The 13005-nt window shown below is 49.6% G+C and overlaps 1 protein-coding gene across 1 annotated transcript; it reads left to right on the top strand.

The window, feature by feature from the left end:
• The first annotated feature begins 4898 nt into the window (after positions 1-4898).
• On the top strand, positions 4899-11867 carry tm2d2 (TM2 domain containing 2). The gene is made up of 4 exons (XM_055662139.1): positions 4899-5216; positions 6582-6669; positions 9432-9547; positions 10925-11867. The coding sequence occupies exons 1-4, from the start codon at positions 4969-4971 to the stop codon at positions 11136-11138; spliced, it is 666 nt and encodes a 221-aa protein (XP_055518114.1). The 5' UTR covers positions 4899-4968; the 3' UTR covers positions 11139-11867.
• Positions 11868-13005: the final 1138 nt, after the last annotated feature.

Genomic DNA, 13005 nt, shown 5'->3' with positions numbered 1-13005 from the left:
AGCGAAGGAAATAGGCAACGTTTCGGGCCGAAACCCTTCTTCAGACTTCAGTCTGAAGAAGGGTTTTGGCTTGAAACGTTGCCTATTTGCTAATCAAGAACCTATCAATCTCTGCCTCAAAAATACCCAATGGCAGCCTCCACAGCCGTCTGTGGCAATGAATACCACAGATTCACCTCCCTCTGACTGAAGAAATTCCTCCTCATCTGCTTTCTATAGGTACGTCCTTTTAGTCTGAGGCTGTGCCCTCTGGTCCTGGACTCTCCCACTCATGGAAACATCCTCTCCACATCCACTCTGTCCAGACATTGCCTGGGAGGGAACATATCAATTATGAGGAGAGACTGACGAGGCTGGGACTATTTTCCTGGGGTGGAGAACTTATGAGGGGATATGATTGTGGTAAAATTACAGGGTCAACTTCATCGTCATGGGCAAGATGGGCCGAAGGGCCTGTTTCCATGCTTTAGTTTAAAGATATAGCATGGAAACAGGCCCTTCAGTCACCGAGTCCACGCTGACTGACCAACGATCCCCGCACACTAACACTATCCTACACACACTAGGGACAATTTTCTAAACATACCAAGCCAATTAACCTACAAACCTGCACGTGTTTGGAGTGTGGGAGGAAACCGAAGGTCTCAGAGAAAACCCACACAGGCCATGGGGAGAACGTACAAACTCCTTACAGACAGCGCCCGTAGTCAGGATTGAACTTGGGTGTTTGGCGCTGTAAAGGCAGTAGCTCTATCGCTACACCACCGTGCTGCCATGTTGTATGACCCTATAACTGCAGGAAGCTTTACCTGTATCAGAGACAGATTAAACTAGAGGACATCTAGGTATTCCAGGTGAGGGGCAAGAGATTTTTCGAGGGGATCTGAGGGAAGATGAATTACAATGCAGGAAGGAATGGTGGAAGCAGAGTCATTGAGTGGCGAGATGAGGATCATTCAGGCAGAGAGGCTATGGGATAAATGCTGGAAGATCTTCCTCCCAAGATAAGATACGATAGAAAGTTATTTATTCCAGGAGGGAAATTTATCTGCCGACAGTCATAAAACACAAGATACATGAAACATAAAATTAAAGTGACGAGTGGAAAGGATTGGGGAGGGGAGTCAGTCTCAGTTTACCCCACGACAGAAGGGGGGGGGGGGGGGGGGGTTGTACAGTTTGTTAGCCACAGGGAAGAAGGATCTCCTGTGGCATTCTGTCCTGTATCTTGGTGGAACCAGTCTGTTGCTGAAGGTGCTCCTCAGGTTGACCAGAGTGTCATGGAGGGGGTGAGCTGTATTGTCCAGGATGCTCCGCAGCTTGAGGAGCATCGTCCCCTCCAAGACCACCTCCCGTGAATCCAACTCCAACTCCGCCCCCAGGAAGGAGCCGGCCTTCCTGATGAGTTTGTTAATCCTATTGACGTCCTCGTGCCCCAGTATACAGCAGCGAAGAAGATGGCACTGGCTCCCACCGATTGATAGAACATCTGCAGCATCTTACTGGAGACATTGAAAGAGCGGAGTCTTCTGAAAAAGTACAGCTGGCTCTGTCCCATCTTGTACAGGGCCTCAGCGTTCCTGGACCAATGGCGCCCATTACAATCGCTCCACTCTTCTAAACCTCCAACACCAGCATTTATCTGTACGCTGTGGATGGCAAGATTGTAATCATGTATTGTCTTTCCACTGACTGGTTAGCAGGCAGCAAAAGCTTTCACCGTACCTCGGTACACGTGACGATAAACTCAACAAAACTAAAGAGGTGAGAAAGTATGCTTCGGAAAAGTAGAGGGAAGGGGTCACGTCTATAAGAATCTTGAATCTGACCTGTTCTCACTTTCAGTTCTAGTTCAAGTTCACTTTTACTGTCACATGCACCAATTGTTACAGTGAAATGTGGGTTACCATACAGCCATACAAATAAAAAAAAGAACACTACACATGGTAGACTTTAACATGAATATCCCCACACAGCGGATTCAAAGTTTCCCACTGTGAGGGAGGGCACCAAAGTGACTCTGTGATGGCGAAGTCAGTGCCGCCCACGGCTGGAAGCCCCGCAAACCACAGCTCCACGATCCCAGGTAAGGCATCGCCCGCTCCGCGATGGAATCCAGTGCTGCACCGCCGCTGAAGCTCTGGTCGGTCTCCGGCAGGAAAGGCCGCGCCAATCCAGTTGGTAAGCCGTGAGGGGAGGGGGCAAAGACGCAACTCGGAGAATAGTCGCATCCTCGCCAGGAAGTGACTGAGAAACGGTTTCCCTCTTACCCTGCCCACCTCCCCCACTCAGTGATGGGGACTATAGAAGAACTGATTCTTTGTTAGTCAACTCAAAATAGTGAAGTGTAATTGTTTCATTCTGAGGTCAAGCCTGTGTTGCCATGACGGTAAAATTAATCAAGCAGATTTTTCTTCCAAGATCGAGGCAGTAATCTTATGCCCCTGTCCCACTTAGGAAACCTGAACGGAAACCTCTGGAGACTTTGCGCCTCACCCAAGGTTTCCGTGCGGTTCCCGGAGGTTGCAGGTGGTTGCCGGAGGTTGCAGGTAGTGGAAGCAGGTAGGGAGACTGACAAAAAACCTCCGGGAACCGCACGGAAACCTTGGGTGGGGGTGCAAAGTCTCCAGAGGTTTCCGTTCAGGTTTCCTAAGTGGGACAGGGGGATTAGTGTCGTGGATTTGCTGTGGAAACTGTACCATATTTTCTGTTGCATTAGGCTACAGAGAAACAACCAGCAAAGCGTGCTAATTTCAGGCAATGCAACATCATCCAATATAAATGGCATTACGTGCTGCCTTGCCTTAATCCCCACTAATCCTGACCCAATTACTGGTGCTATAAAAAAAGGATTGAGGGTGCAACTGAAATAATGTCCGTGCATTTTTCAATCTAGCGGTGGATGAGGGCTTTGGAGAATGATGGACCTACTCTGCAGAGGTAGCGGAGATCCCTGAGGACTGGATATCCAGGGGCCTGGTGAAGGTTGTGTCCGCAGTAAGATCAGGAATTTTAGGGTAGCCAACGTTGTTCCTTGCTCAAGAAAGGAAGTTGCAAGAATCCACGGAATTGTGGATTGGGGGTGTTTATGTTAACTTTTATGTTGTTGCTTTTTGTTCAATATGGCTGTTTGGTAATTTGAATATCACTGTACCTTAATTGGCCTTGACTGACCTTGAAACCTTGAACTCCAACCCCAACTCACAACCCACAACGCCAACTCACAACTGGCAGTGGCTGCCCTGCCAACAGTCTGTCTGTCCTTTCATCTTTTTGTTATTTTTAGTATGTGTTAAAAAGTTTGTTTCAGTGTTCCTTGGTTTGTTTTATGCAGAGTTTGGGGGAAACTTGTTTTCAATGTCTTACCTCGGCTTTGATGTGATTTCTTTCCGTATCTTATCTCCGTCCGCACTGCGGCCTAACATTGTGGATATGGCGGCCTTCCTGGAGACCAACGGGCGCCTCAGGCCGCAGGAGTCTGCGGGACTTTAACATCGTGGAGCTTGCGATCCCTTTGGCGGGGATCGATGCTCAAACCGCAGGGCCTGTGGACTTTAACATTGTGAAGTCTCTGGTAAGAAGAGGCTGACTCGGGAGCTCTATGCCGCTGGGGTGCAAACTGCCCAAGTGAAATATGAGGTGGTGCTCCTCCAATTTACGGTTGGACTCACTCCGGCCATGGAGGAGGCCCAGGACAGATCTTTGCTTTACAGTACCTTAGTTGGTACATGTGACAATAAACTGAACTTGAAACCTTGAACTTCAACCCTACTATTTTTTGTTTCTTGTTTTATTCTGCTTATATGTTTTGTAATCTGATTATTAAATTTTGTAAGGCGTCTTTGGGAGTCTTCGAAAAGCGCCCATAAGTATAATAATAATAATAATAATAACTTTATTTGTTAAGCACCTTAAAAACAACCAAAGCTGACCAAAGTGCTGTACAGAAAAAAGAAAACAAGCAAGACATCATAAAACAGGCAGAACAACAGAACATACAACTAACACGAGGCGCATAAATTACATACAAAAATCCAAACAATAAATTAAAAAACATAAAACACAAGTACAAACAACGCAGCAAAACCAAGCAAATAAAGTTAATAAACAATTCGACACCTCACTGGTCTACAAAGGCCATGGAGAATAGATATGTCTTCAGGAGTGATTTAAAAACAGCTAGAGAAGGGGCCTGTTTAACGTGCAGAGGCAATTCATTCCACAATCTCGGAGCCGACACAGCAAAGGCACGGTCCCCTCTGAGCTTCCGCTTAGTCTTTGGCCTGAGAGAGCGGGAGGGCGAATAAGGGTGAAGAAGCTCAGATAGGTAGGACGGGGCAAGACCACTTAGGGATTTAAAAGTAAATAAAATAATTTTAAAACGAATCCTATACTGAATAGGCAGGCAGTGGAGAGAGGCCAAAAGGTGAGAAACATGATCATGCTTTCGTGTAATGTTAATAATAAAATAAATAATACTCACAAACTTACAAACTACAACTCACCCCCACCTTGATTGGTGCATGTTAGTGCCTGTCTCCTCATCTCTGGTGATCCCGCCCATACTAGCCATTGATAGGCTGACGGCGCAGTTGAGTGGTGGGTAAGTAGACCAATCAGCGAGTGGTCCTGCGAGGAGGAGGTACTGTGATTGGATGCTGCTTACGTCACTCTACCGCCGGCGACGCCCCCATGGCGGGTCTAGCAGGATGATTGGTCGGGGCGACGTCCGTCAGCCTTGTCCCGCCTCCCGAGGGCGGGCCCGACGATGTGTTTGGGCGGCGCGGACGTCAGTCTGTTATATCCCGCCTCCTGGAGGTGTGGGTGATGCGAGTCCATTGGTCGGTGCGGCCGTCAATCAACTGTGGCCCGCCTCCCGGTGGGCGGGACATCCGGCGGGGTGGCGGCCTAGCGGGGCCTGTGTGGGAGTGAGGGAGAGTGAGAGTCAGTGAGTGTATCGGGCCGGGGATGGCGACCGTGGCGCCCGGTCACCTCCTGCTCGCCGCGCAGCTGCTGCTGCTCCTGGCCGCCGCCGTGGCCGCGCTACTGGCCGCATCCGCGTCGCCCGACAACGGCACGGCCGGCCCGCCGGACACCGGCACCGGGGAGGAGGCGGGGATCGGGGCCGAGGGCGGCAACAACGGCAACAACGGCAACAACGGCACGGTGCCGGAGGACCGCGACCCCCGCTCCCCGCTGGTGCTCTGCATATTCCTGTGAGTGAGTGAGTGCGGGCGCGTACAGAGTGACCCCGGGGGTGGGGGGAGAGTGTGGTCCTGGGGGTGGGGGGAGAGTGTGGTCCTGGGGGTGGGTGGGTGGGTGGAAGGGGGGGGGAGGGGTGGAGTAGTCCTGGGGGGGGGGGGGGAGAGTGTGGTCCTGGGGGTGGGGGGACAGAGTGACCCCGGGGGTGGGGGGGGGGAGTGTGGTACCGGGGGTGGGGAAAAGTGTGGTCCTGGGGGGTGGGGGGGTGAGTGTGGTCCTGGGGGTGGTTGGGTGGAAGGGGGGGGAGGGGGTGGAGTAGTCCTGGGGGGGGGGGAGAGTGTGGTCCCAGGGGGGGGGGGGGTGGGGGGAGAATGTGGTCCCGGGGGTGCTGTTGGAGTACGACCTTGTGGGTGGGGATACAGTGTGGTCCTGTCGGTGGGGGTTCAGCGTTGGGAAAATATCCCAGGGGTGGGGGATGAGTGTGGTCCTGGGAGTGGGGAGCGGAGGGGAAGGGGGGAACAAAGTCCCGGGGGTGGGGGTTGAGTGGTCCTGGGGTTGGGGCTGGTGCTGTGTGGGGCAAATATTCTGGGGTGGAGGTATAGTGTGACCCTGTGGGTGGGGGTATAGTGTGGGGCAAATATTCTGGGGTGAGAATACAAGGTCGGCAAATATCACGGGGATGGAGGAACTGTGGCCCAGTGGATGGGGTACCCTGTTGGGAAAATATCCCTGGCGTGGGGAGGGGGTAAATGTACCAGAGGGCGGGGGAAGTGTGGACCTGGGGGTGGCGATGCAGTGTGACTCTGGGGTGGAACCACTGTGTGACTCCAGGGGTGCGGGTTGGAACAGTACAGTGTGGAGAAAATAACTACGCTGTGGGGGTACAGTGTGGCCCCGGGGATTGGGGACAGTGTGGGGCAACTGTCCTGTGGATGGGGGTACAGTGTGAGCCTAGTGGGAGAAGGCAGAATGCATTTGAATGAGAAAAGTAGATCCGCCATGATTGTATGACAGAGCAGACTCGAAGGGCTGAATGGCCTAATTCTGCTCCTATGTCTTATGGTCTTATGCCCTCTTGTATGTAATGGAATGCAGGGGAGAGACAAGAACTTTGCCTTCCATCACAGTGAGGAGGAGAGCCACTGTGATGGATGTTTATGTGAATAGTGTTGGTGTGTGTTTTGGTTCTTTTATTGTATGGCTGCAGAAACTACATTTCGTTTGAACCTCATGTGAGGTTAAAATGACAAATAAAGGTATTGTATTGTATTGTATCAAAAATAATTTAGCATCAATTGAACAGGAGCTGCGAGTCTTTGGTTTGAATAGTAATGGTTTGTAGTTTTAACCCATGATCTTGCCCTCTGTATTGCCTGCAGGCCTGATGATTTTATTGAATGTGATGATCCAGTGGACCTCCTTGGAAACACAACTGCGTATCAGGTGCAAGGATATGGCTGTGTGAAAGTAAGGAAACTTTATTTCACTTTAGCAGACACAAGAGTTGGAATCAGAAGTAAAATGCATAATGCTGGAGAAACTCAGTGGGTTGACCAGTTTCTGTGGAGAGGAGAGGAATTGTGATGGTTCATATCAAGCTAGTCCTGATAATGGGTCTCAACCTGAAACGTCAAGAATTCCCCTCTTCCCCATAGGTGCTCCATGACCCACTGAATGAGATCCCGATGTGGCATCGTATAGTGATACAGCGTGGAAGCAGTCTCTTCAGCCCAACTTGCACACACCGACCAACAGGTCCATCTACACTTGTCCACCTGCCTGCGTTTGGCCCACATCCTTCCAAACCTGACCTATCCATGTACCTGTGTTTAAGAAGGAACTGCAGATACTGGAAAATCGAAGGTACCCGAGTCTGAGGAAGGGTTTCGGCCAGAAACGTTGCCTATTTCCTTCACTCCATAGATGCTACTGCACCCACTGAGTTTCTCCAGCATTTTTGTGTACTATCCATGTACCTGTCTAATTCTTTCTTAAAAGTTGCAATAGACCCAGCCTCAACTACCCCCTCTGGCTGCTCATTCCATACACCCACTACCCTGTGTGTAAAAAAAAGTTACCCCTCAGATTCCTATTAAATCTTTCTCCCTTCACCTTAAATCTGTGTTCTCTGGTTCTCGATTCCCCTACTTTGGGCAAGAGACTCTGTGCATCTTGCCTGACAAATGTGGCTCAGCTGGTCTCACTAATATGAGCAGAATGCTGGAAGTGCTCAGCTGGTCAGGCAGCATCAATGAAGAGAGAAATAGTTGGAGACAAAAGAAACTGCAGATGCTGGAAACTTGAGCAAAGTGCCAGAGGATCTCGGTGGGTCAGGCAGCATCTGTGGAAGGAATGAACGGACGACGTTTCGGGTGGGACAATTCTTCACTCAATTCTGACCTGAAATGCTGACTCCACATCTCTCTCCAGAAACGTTATCTGACCTGTTGAGTATTTACAAAGTTTCAAGCGGTTTTGGATCCGAAGGAACAATTTTACTTTGATCTTGTTCAGATTCAGATTCAGATTTAATTTTAATTGTCATTGTCAGTGTACAGTACAGAGGCAACAAAATGCATTTAGCATCTCCCTTGAAGAGCGACATAGCAAACGATTTGAATAAATAATAATAAGTGTCCGGGTGGGGGGTGGTGATTGGCAGTCACCGAGGTACGTTGTTGAGTAGAGTGACAGCCACCAGAAAGAAGCTGTTCCTCGACCTACTGGTTCGGCAACGGAGAGACCTGTAGCGTCTCCCGGATGGTAGGAGGGTGAACAGTCCATGGTTGGGGTGAGAGCAGTCCTTGGCGATGCTGAGCGCCCTCCGCAGACAGCGCTTGCTTTGGACAGACTCAATGGAGGGGAGCGTGGAACCGGTGATGCGTTGGGCAATTTTCACCACCCTCTGCAATGCCTTCCGGTCGGAGACAGAGCAGTTGCCATACCATACTGTGATGCAGTTGGTAAGGATGCTCTCGATGGTGCAGCGGTAGAAGTTCACCAGGATCTGAGGAGACAAATGGATCTTCTTCAGTCTCCTCAGGAAGAAGAGACGCTGATGAGCCTTCTTGATCAGAGTAGAGGTATTGTGGGTCCAAGAGAGATCATCGGTGATGTTGACTCCCAGGAACCTGAAGCTAGAAACACGTTCCACCTCCGTCCCGTTAATGTGGATGTGGGGGTGTGCGTGCTGCCTCTGGACTTCCTGAAGTCTACAATGAGCTCCTTGGTCTTCTTGGAGTTAAGGGCCAGGTTGTTGTCAGCGCACCATGCTGCTAAGTGCTGGACCTCCTCCCTGTAGCCCTGTTGATCGTTGTTGCTGATGAGGCCAATCACCATTGTATCATCTGCATACTTGATGATGGTGTTAGTACCATGTACAGGTGTGCAGTCATAGGTGAAGAGGGAGTAGAGGAGGGGGCTCAGCACACAGCCCTGTGGAACGCCGGTGTTCAGGGTGAGGGTTGAAGAGGTGTGCTTGTCTAACCTCACAGACTGGGGTCTGTTGGTTAGAAAGTCCAGTATCCAGTTGCAGAGGGAGGGGTCGATGCCCAGGTTACCGAGTTTGGTGATCAGTTTTGATGGTATAATGGTGTTGAATGCTGAGCTGTAATCGATGAACAGCATTCTTACGTAAGTGTCTCTGTTGTCGAGGTGGGAGAGGGCGGAGTGAAGTGCCGTAGAGATGGCATCCTCCGTACTCCTGTTCTTGCGGTAGGCAAACTGATAGGGATCCAGTGTGGGGGGTAGGCAGCTTTTGAGGTGTGCCAGGACCAGCCTCTCGAAGCACTTGGTGATGATGGGGGTAAGTGCAACTGGGCGGAAGTCGTTGAGGCTTGCCGCAGTGGAGTGTTTTGGCACTGGCACGATGGAGGTGGTTTTAAGGCAAGTGGGGACAACTGCTTGGGCAAGTGACAGGTTGAAGATGTCAGTCCAGACGTCTGTCAGCTGCGCAGCACAGGCCCTGAGCACGCGCCCGGGGATGCCGTCAGGGCCAGCAGCTTTACGTGCATTAGTCCTACTCAGTGCCACGTACACGTCGTAGGGGGTGAGTGTGAGGGGTTGGTGATCGGCAGGTAGCACAGCCTTGATGGCTGTCTCTAGATTGTTGATTTGTTGATACACCTCTTTCTTGCTCCCCTTACACTATTAAGATATAAATGTTGCTGTCATTGGAGCTGAGGGGAGAGAAGGTAAATCGACTAATCAACCTTATACTTTGTCAACAGTTTGGTGGGCAAGCTTACAATGAAGTGCATCATACGCGAGTCCGCTGCACTGCGCTAAAGGACATCGAGTGTGCTGGTCCTCGCACTTTCCTTCGAGGAAATGTACCGTGTATAAAGTAAGATCTTACTTTGATTTTTGTCTTTATTCAGTTACCATGGGAATAGTACAAGAATCATTTTGTTGCTGAACTGTGTGTAAACTAGAGGCTTACAGAACTGACATCTTGACAACATCTGCTCATATTGACAGAGTTCCATAGATACTCATGGAAACAAGGAATTGCAGATACTGGTTTATTTCTTTTTAAAAGTGCTGGAGTTACTCAACGGGTAAGGCAGCATCTCTGGAGAAACAGTCTGAAGAATTGTCCTGACCCGAAACGTCACCAATCAATGTTCTCCAGAGAAGCTGCCTGACCTGTTGAGTTACTCCAGCACTCTGTGTCTTTTTCTGGCAATACCCAGCAGGCCAGACAATATCAAGGTCAAGCAGTAATGATACATCTTAGGCCCCATTTAGTCATGGCTGACCATGGGTGTATCCAGGGTTCTATTCACTATATGGAGGACGCTTGTGTGTGTCTCTATTTAATGTGGGGAGACTGGTGCACAGACAGCCACCCCACGGCCCTTAACAAATCTGGGTCAGGATCCAGTGGCATGGAGTCCAAGACGACCGGAGACTCTTTTCTGCTGCAGTCTTTATCTGCCTTCCCAGTCGTCGTGACGCTCCACTAAGGTCAGCCATTGTCCTCCACCTGTTCCACCGTTGAGGTCTTGGTTGGATTCCTCTTTGTCAGAGACCTCCCCCTCGACCCTACCACCATGGGTGGCCCTACCAGGAGCATAGCCCCAGACGGCATAGCTCTCAGGATCTCAGGACCACACAAGCTTCTCCACCACGACAAGAGAATTGGTGTAGTAGTCGGCCATTCGGCCCTTCGTGCTAGCAAAGCCATTCCATATGATCATGGCTGATCATCCAAAATCAGTACCCCGTCCCTGCCTTCTTCCCATATCCCTTGATTCCATTAGCCCTAAGAGATAAATCTGACTCTCTTGAAAACATCAAGTGAATTGGCCTCCACTGAGAATTCTGCAGATTCACAACAATTTTTTTTTCTTCCTCATCTCAGTCCTAAATGGCCTGCCTACCCCTTATTCTTAAACTGTGACCCCTGGTTCTGGACTCCCCCAACATGGAAAACATTTTTTCTGCATCTAACCTGTCCAATTCCTTACGAATTTTATACGTTTTTATATGGTCACCTCTCATCCTTCTAAATTCCAGTGAATATAAGCCCAGTCAACCCATTCTTTCCTCATAAGGTTTGTAGGTTAATTGGCTTGATGTCATTGTAAATTGTCCCTAGTATGTGGAGGAAAATGTGTGTGTGCGAGCGGAGATAGCTGGTTGGCGCGGACTTGAAGGGTCTGTTTCCCCGCTGTATCTCTAAGTTAAACTAAACTCTCTTGTATCCGTTGCCTTGCAGGTACACTGGACATTACTTTGTGACAACCCTGCTATATTCCTTCTTCCTGGGGTGTTTTGGGGTTGACAGGTTTTGCTTGGCACACACTGGCACCGCCGTTGGAAAACTGCTGACACTCGGAGGGCTGGGGATATGGTGGTTTGTGGATCTAATTCTACTCATCACAGGGGGCCTGATGCCCAGCGACGGCAGTAACTGGTGTACTTACTACTGAAGATCCACCCACACTGACCACTGAACTCTGCATAGCCTCCTCAGGCTTGGGGAAAGGACTTAAGTGTTTTAAGAAGGAACTGCAGATGCTGGAAAATCGAAGGTACAACAAATGCTGGAGAAACTCAGCGGGTGCAGCAGCATCTATGGATCCAAAGATGCTGCTGCACCCACTGAGTTTCTCCAGCATTTTTGTGTACCTTGGGGAAAGGACTGCTTTATCAGATTCCTTGTTATCTTGTGAATACGAGTCCTAGGCCATAGATCATATTCCTCACCTTCCCTGTTTGATTCATTCCTTCGGGCATAGGTAAGACGATGGGCTGTGTACATTATTGATGTGAAGTCTGTATATAATGTAAATTGCGTGATCACTTTTTTCTCTGCTTGTATATATCACCTTAATTTGATTTAAATGCACGCACACCAAGACCGATCTTCCTGGAATATTGGTCAGGAATTATGTTCTGCAATGCTGTCAATCTGATGTTTTCTGACCGGTGGTTGCTGCTGCCTATAATTAACAAAAAAAGGTTGTGGGAAAGGCTGTGCAAGAAGTAAGAATGCACAGTATATTTAGAGCAAGCCTACAGCCGATATAATATTGTTTTCAGGTCACTAATAAAAATCCACGTGCGTGATGTTTACCACCAGAGGGCGTATGGCCTCATTTTTAAATAAAAACAAATCCAATAAAATTTTCTTTTTTAAGAAATGTATTTGAACCGTCTTTGTGTGAAGCATGCTTTCATTTTGCTAACTACCATGGTTTACATGATCACATTGAATGGCGGTGCTGGCTCGAGGGGCCGAATGGCCTACTCCTGCACCCATTGTCTGGTCTACTGTCACAGATCTGACTTTAAAGTTGCAGTGTGTAGGAAGGAACGGCAGATGCTGGTTTAAGCCGAAGATAGGCGCAAAATGCTGGAGTAACTAAGCGGGACAGGCAGCATCTCTGGAGAGAAGGAATGGGTTGAGACCCTTCTTCAGACTAGTTTGTGTCTTAAAGTTGCCGTGCTGTGTGGGATCTGTTTGCATAATACTGGGTTATGTAAAGGTTTGCTCCTGAGAACTGCCTGCAAGCTGATTTCTCTGTGGCACAGTGTGACAGTGCTGGAGCCTTGGGTTCGATCTTGGCTACGGGTGCTGTCTATCTGGAGTTTGCACTTGCTCCCTGTGACAGTGGGGTTCCTCCGGGGGAGGGGCATAGTTAGATTGAATTGGAGAATTTTACCGTTGTGTTGTAAGATATCCACGCCGAACGTTACTGCTGTTCCTCCAGTTTACACGTGACCACTCTGGCAATAGAGGAGGTCCTGGACAGACAGATCAGTAATGAGGAGGAGAGTTAAAATGGTTAACAACTGGGAGTTATCATAGTCCTTGGCTAACCGAGCTGCTAGTTGACCATTTTAACTCCACTTCCCATTCCCACTCTGCCCTTTCTGACCTGGGCCTCCTCCATTATCATTGCGCGGCCACACGCAAACTGGAGGAACAGCACCTCATATTCTGCCTCCGTGGCTTACAACCCAACGGTGTGAATGTTGAATTCTCCAATTTTGGCTTGAAGGGCCGAATGGCCTCCTGTACCTATTTTCTATGTTTCTACAGCTCTAGCGGCTAGTGGAATCAAGGGAAATGGGGAGAAGGCAGGCACGGGTTATTGATTGGCGACGATCAGCCATGATCACAATGGGTGGCGGTGCTGGCTCGAAGGGCCGAGTGGCATCCTCCTGCACCTATTTTCTTTGTTTCTTACCAACCCCCACCCCCCCAAACCACCCCCCCCCCCCCTTTCACCACCCCTGCCCCCTGTGCCACACCTGGATTCCTACCTATTTCTTCACTTCTCTCCCCCCCCC

Source organism: Leucoraja erinacea, chromosome 35 (genome assembly GCF_028641065.1).
Source record: "Leucoraja erinacea ecotype New England chromosome 35, Leri_hhj_1, whole genome shotgun sequence".
In the NCBI taxonomy this organism is placed as follows: Eukaryota; Metazoa; Chordata; class Chondrichthyes; order Rajiformes; family Rajidae; genus Leucoraja; species Leucoraja erinaceus.
The sequence above is the reverse complement of the archived record's forward strand: the minus strand, read 5'-3'. Positions and strand labels throughout refer to the sequence as shown.

What these genes read in the sequence shown, in the direction of transcription:
- tm2d2 (XM_055662139.1), top strand. Translation starts at nt 4,969, where the DNA reads ATGGCGACCGTGGCGCCCGGTCACCTCCTGCTCGCCGCGCAGCTGCTG. An exon ending in AAGGATATGGCTGTGTGAAA is followed by an intron (nt 6,670 to 9,431) that starts GTAAGGAAACTT and finishes CTTTGTCAACAG; the next exon opens with TTTGGTGGGCAAGCTTACAA. An exon ending in GGAAATGTACCGTGTATAAA is followed by an intron (nt 9,548 to 10,924) that starts GTAAGATCTTAC and finishes GTTGCCTTGCAG; the next exon opens with GTACACTGGACATTACTTTG.